Source organism: Drosophila obscura, unplaced genomic scaffold (assembly GCF_018151105.1).
Source record: "Drosophila obscura isolate BZ-5 IFL unplaced genomic scaffold, ASM1815110v1 contig_4, whole genome shotgun sequence".
NCBI lineage: Eukaryota > Metazoa > Arthropoda > Insecta > Diptera > Drosophilidae > Drosophila > Drosophila obscura.
In genome coordinates, this window is record NW_024542828.1 from 6560496 (window position 1) to 6573252 (window position 12757).

A 12757-nucleotide genomic window follows, 5' to 3' on the forward strand; every position below is an offset into this window, starting at 1 on the left:
GTTGGCAGCACCGCCAGCCACACGTTGTGGCTGTTTGTTTGGCGTGGATTTCGGTTGAAGCGTGCGGAAAATTCCCAGACTATGAATCAATTGCATTGGCGACTCTGAGCCAAGCGACGCGATGAGCATCTACCACGACGAGGTGGAAATCGAGGACTTCGAATACGACGAGGAGGAGGAGATGTACTACTATCCCTGTCCCTGTGGCGATCGATTTCAGATATCCAAGGTAACGCGTCGTATGCGCAACATGGCGCAAAACCAAATACTAATTTGATAATCAATGCATCCCCACACCACCCACCCCCACTGGCAGGAGGAGCTAATCGAGGGCGAGGAAGTGGCCACCTGTCCCAGCTGTTCCCTAATCATAAAAGTCATCTACGATCCGGTAAGCGTAGCCCCTGGCCACAACTCCACAATCCCCCAGCCCAGTGCAAATCAATGCTCAAAAATTTCAGGAAATGTTCAAAGCGGAGGAGGACGAGGAAACAGCACTGAATGAGAAGCTGAGCGAATTGAAGCTGGAAAAGAACTAAGGCAGCAGCAGAGTTGTGTAATTAAATAGTTTTTATTTATATATATATGGATTTTCTTTTAGTGTAAATAATACGTTGACTAGTGGAACAGGGAATACAAATTAATTCAAGCTCTGATTATGATGAAATGATTTATACATGGGAGGATATACATAGTTAGATGTATGTATATAACTAGAACTAATCAAAATATACCATTAATATATTGCACTGATCGCATTTTGTTTGGTTTTAGTCTAAGCGCAATCTGTTCTCAATTTGGAATTTAAAAAAAAACCAAAAACAGGAACTATTTCGATTAGTGTGTGATTAGCATAGAGAGAGAAAGGGAGATACAGGGGGGCCAAATACATACATATACATACAGACAGTGTAAGTGGTAAGCAAGTTGGAAAAATATATATAACATAGAGAGTCACCCACTTTCATCTTACGGCTTAGGAATTCCACTTAAAGTTAGCAATTAAATATTACGATTCTCTCCATACAAATTGCCAGAATATATTGTTTGCTCCTTTTTCTTTTTGTTTAGAGAGCGTGCTCGTTCAGCAAGCTGTGAAGGAATGGACGCTGTAGCTGGCTGGCTAGCTGGGTTCCTCTTCTGGCATTGACTGAATCGTGTGTGTGTTGCTTCCAACTGGATACTACTGTTCCAGCCAGGATCCAGTAACGGCATTCGGTGACTTAAGCTGCTTAAAAGTGGAAACTTGGTTAGGCTTTTGTGTTTGTGCCAAAAGAAGTGTTCATGCCCCTACCTTGATATTGAATTGCTTTAGAGTGCTCTCCAGTGCCATGGCATTGCCCGAAAAGTACGCAGCAATGGCATTGTGCAACAGAATCAGTTGCTTGTGCATCACCTTGATCTGTGGACGATCAATTGCAATATAAAATTGATATAAAATCGTCTTTCGCTTATTTTTTGTAACATTTGTACTTACGCGATTCTCATCGAGAAATTGCATTTTAACAGCCACATCGGAACGCAGCTTCTCATACTGTTCCTTGTGTTGGGCATAACTTCGTTGGGTATCCTCCAAGGCGGCTGCCGACTGTGTTATCTCCGGTTTGCTGTTCTCCAAATCCATGCGATACGCATCAAATTCGATCCTAAAGCATACAGAGAGAGAGAGAGAGAGAACTGCCTTTGGTATTCAACTTTCAATGCATAAAGTAAGCGATGATTCATACCTAGCCGTTTCGTACTGTCGTATCGTTAGTAAGGTATCATCGATGGTCTTGTTGCACAGCGTGTTCACCGATGAAATGAAAAAGTTCAATGCATTGAGCAGCAGTTCGCCGTTTTTTGTTAAATTTCGTTGCGTCTCCGAGTTGCAGGTGAACTCCTTTTGCAGTTCGGGATTCTTTTGCGCCAGATCGGCAAACGAATCGGCCAGGGCATGCTGTGTGACGACCACATGCTGAAAATGTGAGCTAAATGCTCTCGTTAGGCGTAAGATCGATAAATACTTTCGTTGCGTCTCCCGCAGCTGTTCGATTTGCGCCTCCAGCTCCGAGTCGACAGTGCGCTGCGATTTGCCCAGCTTTTCGAGCATTATCTGACGCGTACACTTGTATGTGGATATGCTCCAGTTCTTGATGCTATCTATCTTGGAAGCGCTTGTGCGTATCAGACTCCCACTGCCATCGGCAGATGTCAGTATCCCATTGCCCGAGGGCGGACTGGTCGGTGACATTGGTGTGGTGGGTGCTAAATCAATCAATATGATCAATAATCACCATAGTTGGGGGCCCACATCGGCTGCACTTACCTGAATGATTTCGCAATGGCAAGCTGTTGGGTGGATTGAAGGGACCACCGACATTCATACCGCCGGCCCCACCTCCACCTCCACCACCACCACCCACGCCAATGCTATGGCTACTGATGCTGCCGCATAGCCCGATCCCGACAACCATGCTGCTGCCACCCTCTGTGCCGGTATGGACAGCCCCGCAGCTATCGTTCATGGAGGGCGTATCTTTAAGCATTTCGTGTATGCTACGCTCGCGTTCCGCCATATCAATCTTACTGTATCGGTGTGTGGTGTGCTGTGTGCTAATACTATTTAATTACTTTACAAAAATCGTTAAGACCCTTTGTTGGAGGGGGAGAGAGTAGGCGGCGGCGAAACCCTTGCCTTGCCCGTTGCACACACCCCACACAGCGCACACACAAATCAATATCACACGCCGGGTCACAGAGTTCCAATATTTCTCGCCAATTATTCACACCAGTTCAGTTTTTACACACACACAAATGCACGTAAAATAAGTTTTTTTTTCTGCTAAAATTTACCCCCCGTTTCAAAGAACTGAAAATCGGTGTGACCGTAGGGCTGCAAAAACCATCGATGGCACTATACATAATATCGATTTTTAATTTTAAAATGTTGCGATATATTTTCCTTCGCCCATCAATATATCATTGAAGTTAAATCTATAGAAAATTGTGTTTTGTGTAATGTAAAGTTCAAAAACCTGTTTCCAGCATTTTTCCTTTTCAACTTGTTAATATTTTGAAAGAGCACAACTCCAAAAAATCTGAACCACAAATAAATTGTAACACATCGATGTATTGTATCGATGTTTCTTCAGGCACTGGAGTGTGGTATTTAGCGGCTTGCCAGTGTGGGTCACACTGTGGCCAGGTGTTTTTCCTTTATTTGTTGGGGATTTCAACTAAAACGCTTCCTGCCCTTTGTCGCCCTTGATATTAAATAATAATTACTAATAATAATAAACCGTCGAAATGGTTTATTTCAATATTGTGCTGGGACTTTGTACTGTTGTCGTTGCCGCAGGCATCGCGATCTACTATAGCAGCCGAAATTATCAGTATGCACCCCCGCACCAGAGTCAGAGACGCCGCTGTGAAGAGGAATACGCACACAACAATGGCGATTGCAGGCCAAGAAATAAATTTGATAATCAGCACGGCCGCAAGAGGTGAGTGCACTCATAGCATTTATTGGAACATTTTTAAAATGCCATTTATTACTTTAGCAAGCCCGGCGACCTCTGCCCCATTTGCCAGGACGAAATGCAAAGCGATAATATGCATCAAATGCAATGCGGACATGCCTTGCATAACGCCTGCTTTGAGGCATTTCGTTATATTCGCCGCGATTGTCTGTTGTGCCACCGATCAGTCAATCTGAGTCTGCCCGGGGATGATTGCACTATATGCCTCGATCCACTGACCCAACATAATATGCTTCATCTGCCATGTCAGCATGCAATGCATAACGAGTGTTTGGCTCAATACAAAGCTAGCGGAGCCACCAACTGCTCCATATGTCGGGCGAGTATCTAGATTCTAGGAATTAGTGATTTGAAAAATATCAGTACCCAATAAGCAATTAAAAAATCTGCCTTAATCCTCTTATAAGGGGGTTCTTATAAGTTTTTTTTTTTAATATTTTTTCTTTTATAAATAAAATGCTGAAAATGCCTTAAAGAAATGCTTCGAGTATGGGTGCCGCGTTCAGGCGCCAACTTTCACGCCAGCGCAGCTCCTGGAACTGCTGCAGGCTGCGTCCGAAACGCGTTTGGGTCTCCTGGATGCTGGGATTGTTGGGAAAGTTTTCGAACCAAATGCGCAGCTGTTCGGCCAGTTCGTGATGGTCGCTAAAGACGAAGCCATTCTCCCCATGCTTGACCAGTTCATCCAAGCTAAAACATAGAGAGAGAAAGAGAGTGAACAAAGGAAGACTCTAGGAATTGGTTTAAAGGCCACTTACCATTTAAAATTGTATGCACAGACGGGCAGGCCGCTGCCAAACATATCCACCACCTTCATGGGCAGATCCAGACCGCTGGTGCTCCAGTGCAGGCACACGCCCAAATCGGCACTGGCCAGTATGCTGGGATAGTCTTCGATTTCCAGCCAGGGTGTGACTATGGAGACCTTTTGCCACTGCATTTTGGCTATCTCCGCCTCGTACTGCTCCTTCTGCGGCCCCTTGCCAGTGATGACGCACAGCAGTGCGGGATAGAGCTGCGGCTCGGCTAGAGCAGCCTTCTCATACGCCTGCAAGGCCTTCAGGAGTAGCCCAAAGTCCTCGTCGGGCGTCCAACTGGTGCTCGAGACGAGTATGGCCTGTCGCTGTGGCTTATACAGGACACTGCCATTGGCCAGCTTCTGGGTGAGAGCTGTCGCCTCCAGCACACCGGACTGCTTCAGATCGGCATAGCACTGCGGCATGAATTGCGGATAGTCCTTGGAGAGCTTCATGAACAGCTCGTGCTTCTGGGGCAGATCAATCGGGTGGAATTGCGTGGGTGCACGGTCGTACAGAACGGTGACGGGCCTGCAAGAAAAATTCCACTGACTTATTGCTCACACAGACCCAAATTATTGTGATGCTCACCCAATGTTCCAGTTGCGCTGCAGATCGTCCTGCATGGCCCGCGTCACACAGAAGTGTGTGTGCGCCTTGGAGCCAAAGTAGCGCTCCAGTCGCTTGACCAAACGAATAAGCCGGCTCTGTTCTCCGGCCGCCGTGCCCATGGCTAGCACCGTGTACGTGTAATTATGCCAGTCGATGGCCAATTTGGTTCGGGTAACTGCGCAGTACAAATAGCAAACGATTAGGGTGGGAATGCCGGGCGGATTCTGGACGAGCAAAAAGTTGGGACGTCGTATGGAGATCAGGGCCATCAGCAGGCTGAGTGTCTGCCAGAAGGCCTTAAATAGCAGCTTTAGTTGCGGCGTCAGATTCGTCACTGGTACAGCGGACAGCTCATGGATTTTGCATGCACTCAATGCCTCCAGGGGACGCGTCTCCAGATAACCAATGATATCCACATTGTAGTTGTCTTCCAACAGGCTCTGGGCATGGTATTGCATACGTGGACTGCGTCCAATGTCGCCCAGTACGATCACGCAAGCGTGGCGCTTCTTATGCTGCAGTTCCGCCGCCATTCTGCGGCTGGATTTGCTTATTTTCAAGGGTTTTTCGGCAATTGCGCGTTTTTATTGACGCAGTTTTTATCCTTTTGCCTGATCAGCTGTTTAGTAACGATACATATCGATTTTCATCGTTCCAGAGGTTTTCCAGAAAACGCGTTAAGGTGTTATTTTTGTGTTGCAGTCGCAGGGGCTATCAAAACAACGAGGTGGAACTTGTGCTGACAAGTTAGGTCCGGTCCGCCACTTACGTTGCCTTACGTTAAGTTCCATTCCCACTTACGTTTTTGACCGTTGGCAACATAGATTTGTTTGGGCGGCAGCTCTGTGAGCAACATTCTGAAGCGTATATTATGGAATTGAGGAAGGAGAGGGTAAAAAAAAACTTACAAACAGTATTATTTTCCGCGGCTTAACTCAAGCTGTTCAACTGTTTGGGCTCATACTTTAAACGCAAAAATGAGTAGAGAGATCGTAAATTTCTCTCTTTCGATTGGGTCATGGAAAGGTATGGACAACAGGTAAAAACGGACAAGTTTTTTACAATGCTCGTACAAAGCTCAACTGGCCATTAGGTAGGTACACTAAAATGGGGTGGACTTTACTTTGCACTCTTTGCATTTTTCTGGTCCGTTTTGCCGGTTTCCGTACCTTTGTTTACCTTGCCATGTTATCAAGCCATTGTTGTCGAACAACATTTTAGGTCCCCAGCTAAAATTTTAGGTCCCCTGCAGCTTGTGAAATCGCCGGCGTATTTGAAATCTGCCTTGCGCCTCAAAAACCGAAAAAATCTCGTGAACATGAATGAACGTGTCGCGGACGCCAGAAAATAACAGAAAACTGTAAACTAGAGTCGAAGTTTTAACTGAATGCGGAAAAGTACGTTGATAAATATCCACATTCTCTCAAAAAATATAACAGCAAAAATTTGATTATAAAAAAATATATATATTTATATACCCCACAAAAATTGCTAACGGTAATTTCGTATGGTCGCCGGTAGTGTGTGCGGCGCTCTTTTCTAACGGGACATTGGATGTGTACGCGCGCGCGTTTGTGTGTGTGTGTCTATGTGTCTGTGCTATTGGAGTGCCCAAAATAATGGGACAAATTAATTATTGCTAGCAATTGAAGCCAAAATTAAGAAGAAAAAAATTTTTAACATATACAAAAACAAAGTGAAAAAGTGTAGCATATGGTCTGATAACTGTCAAGTTTGCCGGTAAGTAAAACGCACATCCATTTGTAACTGCCGTTATTTGCGGCATTTTTCGCCGGCAAAACAAAGTTCCACCCTCTTGCGTGAGCAGGCGGCTGGCGCTTTCAATGTGTATTTGTGTGTGTGTGTGTGTGTGGATACTGTTTTGTGTGGGGTTATTTTGAGCCAACGAATTTCTATGTACTAGAATTTCAAATTATAATACACAAACTCATAGAAAACCAAAGTTTTGTTTTCCATTAAAAACTCAAAAACGTATCTAATGAGAATGTCTTCAGCAGCAGTGTGTGTGTGTATGCGTGTCGTCGTACGTAAAGGGGGATATCCGCGTAATGCTACACGTAGTTTATCCTATTAGGCTCGTCGTCCGCCATGTTTGGGGGGATCCAGCAGCAGCCGCACCAGACGAGACGACGCTTTCGTCCTTCTTTTCTTCCTTTCCCGCTGCTGCTGCTGCCACCACAGGCGCAGCAAAGGCAAATAGCCAAAACGCCACCCCCAAATGGGTTGGTCTAGTTGTATGGGTGGCTTTCTGGTGGGTGGGTGTTGGTCTAGTTGTCTGGGTGGGTTTTTGGTACCACTACTTCTGCTGCTGCTGCTGCCGCTGCCGCCTGTATCCTGTATCCTGTCTCCTGGGGTTGACTTCCAAGTTTCCACTGTTGATTTTTGATTTCTGTTTCTATGCGGCGGGTTTTTTTTTTTTATGGCGTTGCACAAGTTTTTTATGTCCTTTCGCTGCTTGCCCTCGCCCTCTACCTTTACCGTTCTCGTTCTCTTTCTGTTTTTACTCTTTCTCTTTTTGCTGGGTGGGCAGCATTTGGCATAGAAAAGTTGGGACAACTGCCGCCGGTCTAGACACGGAACACGGTGCACTTCCATTATTGGGTTTATGCGGTGGAAATATAAATGTATGTACAAAATAACTCGGAAATTGAATTGAAACAATCCTGTATTGGAATACAGGAATTCAGTCAGCTTTGAGAGCTTTCCGCAAATGCAAATTTCACTTTAAATATCAAATAAATAAACAAATTGAATCTACAGATTTGCATATACATAAGTCCTAAAATGATTAAATCAAGTCTCTGCAGAGTTTTCTGCTGAATCTTTAATTTAATTTTCAATCGCATAAACATTTTTACAGGTAGAAACAAACACACACACATACACATATATCCATTTATGTGCGTCTGGCGACATCATGGCAAACGGGATTAACATTAATTTCATGTTGAATTCAGTTTACCAAAAACTAAAATTGCTTCTCTTCTCTCTTGCAGCTAACGGGAAAAACATATCAAAGAAAAGGGATTATTTTGGGACTGAAAGATTCACTTTGAAAGTGCTTAAGAACAGAAAAGGCAAAAACTGCAAAACTTCTCCCCGGGCCAACTGACACAGGGAGAGCGAGAAGCAGAGAGCGACAGGTAAGTCGTTTGACTGACTGACTGACTGACTGACTGAGGGACGACTGACTGGAGGCAGTCAACCTGAATAGTCGATTATCGCTGCATCTAATTTGTATGCTAGTGCCGTGTAGAGTTGGGGGCCACGCAGCCCGCCCGCATGTGGACTCCAAAGGAGAGCTCGCGCGAGCAACGAGATATTTGAATAATTCGCATCATGGATTCAGAACAGATAGAGCCAGGGGTACAGAGAGAGAGAGAGAGAAAGAGAGCTGTTTATGTGTATGTGAAGCGAAGATGACAGGAGGTAGATCAGAGCCATACGCAGGCAGCCAGCAGCAGCAGCAGCAGCAGCAGCTGCATCCATGAGCTTGTAAAATGCCGGCGCACACACAATGCCAAATATCCTAAACAAACTTCCGCTTCGCAGACGCTATAATTAAAGTTGGGCCACATCTCGTGATGGAGAGGAGACATCCCAACGCAGCCCATCGCAGCCCATCGCTGCCCATCGCAGCCCATCTATGCATGACTCGGCGGCAAGTGCATCGGATGCCGGGGCGCCTTTCGCTATTTTTGTTTGCCTCTCTCTCGCATATTTCGAGGGCACTGAGCGCACAGCAAATAGGGAATAGGGAATAATCGAGTTTTGGGTTTGCTTAGGACTGTCTAACATTTCCTGGATTTACGAAAGCTGCTTCAAAGAGACCATACCCCCCCGTCGCATTCTACTAATGTTTGCTTTTCACAAAATGTATTCTCTCAGTGTAGCGCAGATCCCGCTAGCTGGGCCAATGATCGACTTCAAGTGCCTGTGACATTTACCAAATAACAAAGAGAATAGATAGATACCAGATGAGAGCAATGCATACAAGAAACTGAGCGAGAGAGCTGCATACAAGTACATACGTACATATATCCAACGGAAGTAATTTCTATCCCCTCTCTGGGTCTGGGTTGTCTTCACTCTAATTTCTGAAGTGCCCGCCGTTCTGGCGATAGTTGAGAGGGTAAATGAGTTCAGTGGCTGCCCCTACCCAGCCAGCCGCCCTGTACGCCTGCAGCCAAACACGTGACAAACATGTGGGAATAGCTCTTGGCTGTCAAAAGGCAGATGATGATGATGATGATGTGCCTCAAATCAGGTAAACGAAGGCAGCGCGTGGATGGGGAAGGGGCAGGAGAGGTCAATGGGCTAGATTATTGCGTAGTTGAGAACAAAATGTAGTTAATGGGCGTTGGGTAAGGTATGGCATTGCCGGGCGTGCACTCTTACGAAAGTTTCTTATTACGTTTGTGTACCACGTGACAACAACAACAAAAAAAAAAACAAAAAGAGAGGCAAAGCAAGAAACCAACTTGGTGGAACGTTAAATCTCCTCCACCTTGCTTGAGCAATTCTTCTGTGGCTGAACAAATGAAATGCGCTTGAAATTCCGTTATATATCGCCGCACATGTCCTTCTACACCCCACACCGCCCCGCCCCAGCTCATCCTGTCAAAGATGAACGCTGCCGGGCGGGTCATTTGCGTCGACGCAAATACCAGAGTCAAGGTATGGTAATGCGAGTAAGGTAAAAAGTAGTGCAGAACATTATTTATTTTCAACTTCTAGAAAGAAACGCAGATCTCTTGGACTGCCTCACTCTCATTTAAGCATACCTTGGGCGCCAGCGTCAAACTGCAAACTGTAAAAGTGTTTTAAGTTGAGTTTGAGTTGCTGTTATGCTACTCTTACCGTTGCTCTCTTTTTTTTTGGCAAGGTATTTTAAGCAGAGGTACAGTCACAGTCACATTCATAGTTCTAAGTTCTTGGTTTTGCCACTCTTTTTATTTTGCTTTCCTTTGGGTAGTCGGGAACTGCAGCTGGAATAGTTTTGGATACCCATACCTTTTTGCTTAATATACCTTGCAATTACTGTTGCTCTTGCTCTTGTGTTGTGTTGGCCTTTTCTCTTTCGGTCTTCATGTCTCTTTCTCCCTCTCTCTTATTGTTGGTGGTACTCGCTTTTGCCTGTTGCCTTTGGGCAATATTTTGCACCTTTTACGTTTATTGTGACATTATGCTTTTGAATAATGGACGACAACAGAAAGCAACAGAAAAGCAAACACTTTTTAGAACAAACCAAATAAAGGATGTGGCGGTGGGCGGGGGACAGGCAGGCAGATGATGAGCATTGGGTTCGCTAGAGAGGAGGAGGAGGAGCAGTAGGACTTTGCATTGTTGGGTTAGTGGCTGCCACTCGGTCTCTCTCTCTCTCTACCTCTCCCTCCTACTTCTTGTGTATTTTGCATCCCATTTACATTATGTTTTGATTAAAAACTGAGCCACAGCTTTGGCCGCAGCAAAAAAAAATAAAAAAATCAGACTATGAAGAAGAATATCACACTTTAGTGAAGATTAAATACCCTTTCCGGTAGTAAAAATCTATCAGAAGAGAGAAAAACTTTTGCTTATTCATTTTCTATAGTAAGTAGAAATTTTGGAATCCAGACAACTTCTTGTGGTGGCAATAATATTTTTTCAATGAATTTAAATTTATATTTATATTTTTATATTTATATTTTATATATCATATTTTTATTTTATTTTTCTTTATAATTTAAATATATAATTTGTAGAGCTAAAGACTGAGCTATTTTCTTCGTAAAATAATCTTTGCTTCCTACCCAAAAAATTGCGTAGAAAATTATGCCCACTAAAATACGAATCAATGGCATCAAAAATATGATTTGTATCCCCTTTTTGCAAACCTCTTGTCATAATCATAGTACGCCTCACAAAGGCACAGCAAATCACAAGAAATGCAAACAAAAGAGCCGAGCGAGAGAGTGAAACGAAACGAAGAGCAAAAAGCAAAGGCAAAGGCAAACAGAACGTAACAGTAACAGTAACAAAGTGTGCTAGCCGTCTCCCAGTGGCATGGAGTGGGGGTGGGTGGGTGGTTGGTGTGGGTAAGTAGCTTCCAGTGCGGCGGTCAGTTTCCAGGACAGCACAAAAAAAAAAACAAAAAAAAATATATGTTGCGGCCAAGTGAAAAAATGCTGATTAAAATGACCAAAGAGCAAACTTTGTGGCACTGCAAAATGTATTAAAGTGAAAATCCTCTGCTTAAAGATGACATAAAGCGAAGGCAAGAGTATGGCATGTATTTATTTAGCAGTCATAGCTCCTGGGGAGTACCAAAATGGTGTCCAATATTTTGTGAGTGCCCCCTAAATATTACCGTTAGTTAAGAGCGCGCTCTGGCACAGGATTGATTGTGTTTTCAAACGGTGAAGAGACGAACAAGAGCCGAAGAGGCAGCTAGAGAAATTCTAGACTTTGCAGATGATAAATAAAGATTCAAACTCAAAGTAGAATTTAATTAAAAACAGTTTTTAATATTATTTTAACATGATTATATTTTAATTTGAAAGTTAAGTTTTCGGTGTCACTTAGGCAAGTGAACAAAATCTCCTGCACAAAATTAGATTTCTAATAAACACAATTTCTTTTGTTTGCTTGTCCGTTCCCTTTGAAAACCAATTAAAATTATAGCCCTCCCTTTACACACAAGTAAAACAAAAACAAAAACAAGGACAACATGTTACATGCTCGACAGGACACGGCACACGCTGCTCTCTCTCTGACGACTGGCGCCTTGTCACCTTCCAGGAAAAAAAAGCAGGAAGAACCAAAAAAAAAAGAGCAGCGAAACCCGAGACAGGAGACGGGCCACAGAGCGAGTGAGTCATTATAGTGACAGCGGCAGGAGCAGCAGGAAGAAGGATGTGATGTTTGTCTGCCTGTCTAGTTTCGGGCCATTACAGAGTGGCACAACTCTGGCTTAAGCTTCGAGAGCCAGCACAAAACCATTATTATAGAATGAAGTTGTGCTAAAATTAACAAAATGAATGGTACAAATATTTCACTTTTGAGGTTTGTGTGTGCAGGTGGTGGGGGGGAGGGAGGTCTGATGTGCGGGGGAGGCTGTGACAGGTCTATTCATGTTCGGTTTTGCTCAGACTCCCAGTCCCAGTCCCACTCTCGCTCTGCCAGCTGCCATCTGGCTCTTCCACTCACTCTTTCTCTTCCTCTCTCACTCTCTCTCTCTCTCTCTGTCTCTCTGTCTCTCTGTCTTTGCCATCTTCAAATTTCGGTTCATTGTCATTCTCGTGGCTTGTAATCAAACAAATGACTGCACCCAGGTGTTGCCACAGGCGTGTGCTGTGCCCCCCCCCATGCACAGCCACGATAACAGGCCACCGCAAGGCACCACCTAAACGCCCCCACCCTCTCCTGGTCAGCCCTTCCCTTCCTTTTGGCAGTACCATTCCCTTCTGCCTCTAAAGCTCTTTTCATTGCCTGTCCTTCAGCTTCATTTTGCTCTTTACGTGCTGTTGGGCCTTCATTATTGGCTTTTGGCAGGCTCTTATTACCTCTCGTCCCCGCTCTCTCTCTCTGGCTACCCCTCTTGTTTCTTAGGGACTCACCCACCCACCTGCCCCCTCTTTACTTTTAATGATGCGCAATTTGTCGTTAATTTTTTGGGCATTTTGTTTTATGTTTTATTTCAGCCTCTCATCGTTTTTGCCCCAGCTGAGACTTGTTCCCAGTCCCGCTCTCCTTCCATCGAGCTTCCTGTGTTTCCTGTGTTGTGTGTGTTCTTCCTTCACCCACACACACACACACACACACACA

At 44.6% G+C, this 12757-nt stretch overlaps 4 protein-coding genes and 1 long non-coding RNA gene across 6 annotated transcripts in view; 3 read left to right on the forward strand and 2 right to left on the reverse strand.

The window, feature by feature from the left end:
- Positions 1-12: 12 nt before the first annotated feature.
- On the forward strand, positions 13-651 carry LOC111065851 (DPH3 homolog). Its single transcript, XM_022354279.2, has 3 exons — positions 13-229; positions 317-391; positions 462-651. The coding sequence occupies exons 1-3, from the start codon at positions 122-124 to the stop codon at positions 537-539; spliced, it is 261 nt and encodes an 86-aa protein (XP_022209971.1). The 5' UTR covers positions 13-121; the 3' UTR covers positions 540-651.
- Positions 652-912: 261 nt separating this feature from the next.
- LOC111065846 (arfaptin-2) lies at positions 913-2869 on the reverse strand. Of its 2 annotated transcripts, none has more exons than XM_022354274.2 (5): positions 2309-2869; positions 1728-2247; positions 1478-1646; positions 1295-1402; positions 913-1231 (listed from the first exon to the last, which is right to left on the reverse strand). In XM_022354274.2, the coding sequence occupies exons 1-5, from the start codon at positions 2556-2558 to the stop codon at positions 1184-1186; spliced, it is 1095 nt and encodes a 364-aa protein (XP_022209966.1). In that variant the 5' UTR covers positions 2559-2869; the 3' UTR covers positions 913-1183. The 2 variants fall into 2 exon arrangements, with proteins under 2 accessions (XP_022209966.1, XP_022209967.1); XM_022354275.2 differs by having other exon boundaries at positions 913-1228; positions 2309-2868.
- Positions 2870-2997: 128 nt separating this feature from the next.
- On the forward strand, positions 2998-3994 carry LOC111065850. The gene is made up of 2 exons (XM_022354278.2): positions 2998-3485; positions 3543-3994. Exons 1-2 carry the CDS (start codon positions 3289-3291, stop codon positions 3850-3852), a joined length of 507 nt encoding a protein of 168 aa, XP_022209970.2. The 5' UTR covers positions 2998-3288; the 3' UTR covers positions 3853-3994.
- On the reverse strand, positions 3952-5665 carry LOC111065843 (chitobiosyldiphosphodolichol beta-mannosyltransferase). The gene is made up of 3 exons (XM_022354271.2): positions 4910-5665; positions 4280-4849; positions 3952-4211 (listed from the first exon to the last, which is right to left on the reverse strand). Exons 1-3 carry the CDS (start codon positions 5461-5463, stop codon positions 3992-3994), a joined length of 1344 nt encoding a protein of 447 aa, XP_022209963.1. The 5' UTR covers positions 5464-5665; the 3' UTR covers positions 3952-3991.
- Positions 5666-6471: 806 nt separating this feature from the next.
- The window catches only part of LOC121404759, a 55623-nt gene continuing 49337 nt past the window's right edge, over positions 6472-12757 (forward strand). Inside the window, exons 1-2 of the long non-coding RNA XR_005968191.1 lie at positions 6472-6670; positions 7948-8094. This is a non-coding gene — a long non-coding RNA (uncharacterized LOC121404759). The remainder of the gene's footprint in view (positions 6671-7947; positions 8095-12757) is intronic.

What these genes read in the sequence shown, in the direction of transcription:
- LOC111065851 (XM_022354279.2), top strand. Translation starts at nt 122, where the DNA reads ATGAGCATCTACCACGACGAGGTGGAAATCGAGGACTTCGAATACGAC. An exon ending in ATCGATTTCAGATATCCAAG is followed by an intron (nt 230 to 316) that starts GTAACGCGTCGT and finishes CCCCACTGGCAG; the next exon opens with GAGGAGCTAATCGAGGGCGA. An exon ending in TAAAAGTCATCTACGATCCG is followed by an intron (nt 392 to 461) that starts GTAAGCGTAGCC and finishes CAAAAATTTCAG; the next exon opens with GAAATGTTCAAAGCGGAGGA.
- LOC111065846 (XM_022354274.2), bottom strand. Translation starts at nt 2,558, where the DNA reads ATGGCGGAACGCGAGCGTAGCATACACGAAATGCTTAAAGATACGCCC. An exon ending in GCCATTGCGAAATCATTCAG is followed by an intron (nt 2,248 to 2,308) that starts GTAAGTGCAGCC and finishes TGATTGATTTAG; the next exon opens with CACCCACCACACCAATGTCA. An exon ending in CGACAGTACGAAACGGCTAG is followed by an intron (nt 1,647 to 1,727) that starts GTATGAATCATC and finishes TGTATGCTTTAG; the next exon opens with GATCGAATTTGATGCGTATC.
- LOC111065850 (XM_022354278.2), top strand. Translation starts at nt 3,289, where the DNA reads ATGGTTTATTTCAATATTGTGCTGGGACTTTGTACTGTTGTCGTTGCC. An exon ending in AATCAGCACGGCCGCAAGAG is followed by an intron (nt 3,486 to 3,542) that starts GTGAGTGCACTC and finishes TTATTACTTTAG; the next exon opens with CAAGCCCGGCGACCTCTGCC.
- LOC111065843 (XM_022354271.2), bottom strand. Translation starts at nt 5,463, where the DNA reads ATGGCGGCGGAACTGCAGCATAAGAAGCGCCACGCTTGCGTGATCGTA. An exon ending in CAGCGCAACTGGAACATTGG is followed by an intron (nt 4,850 to 4,909) that starts GTGAGCATCACA and finishes TTTTTCTTGCAG; the next exon opens with GCCCGTCACCGTTCTGTACG. An exon ending in TGTGCATACAATTTTAAATG is followed by an intron (nt 4,212 to 4,279) that starts GTAAGTGGCCTT and finishes TCTATGTTTTAG; the next exon opens with CTTGGATGAACTGGTCAAGC.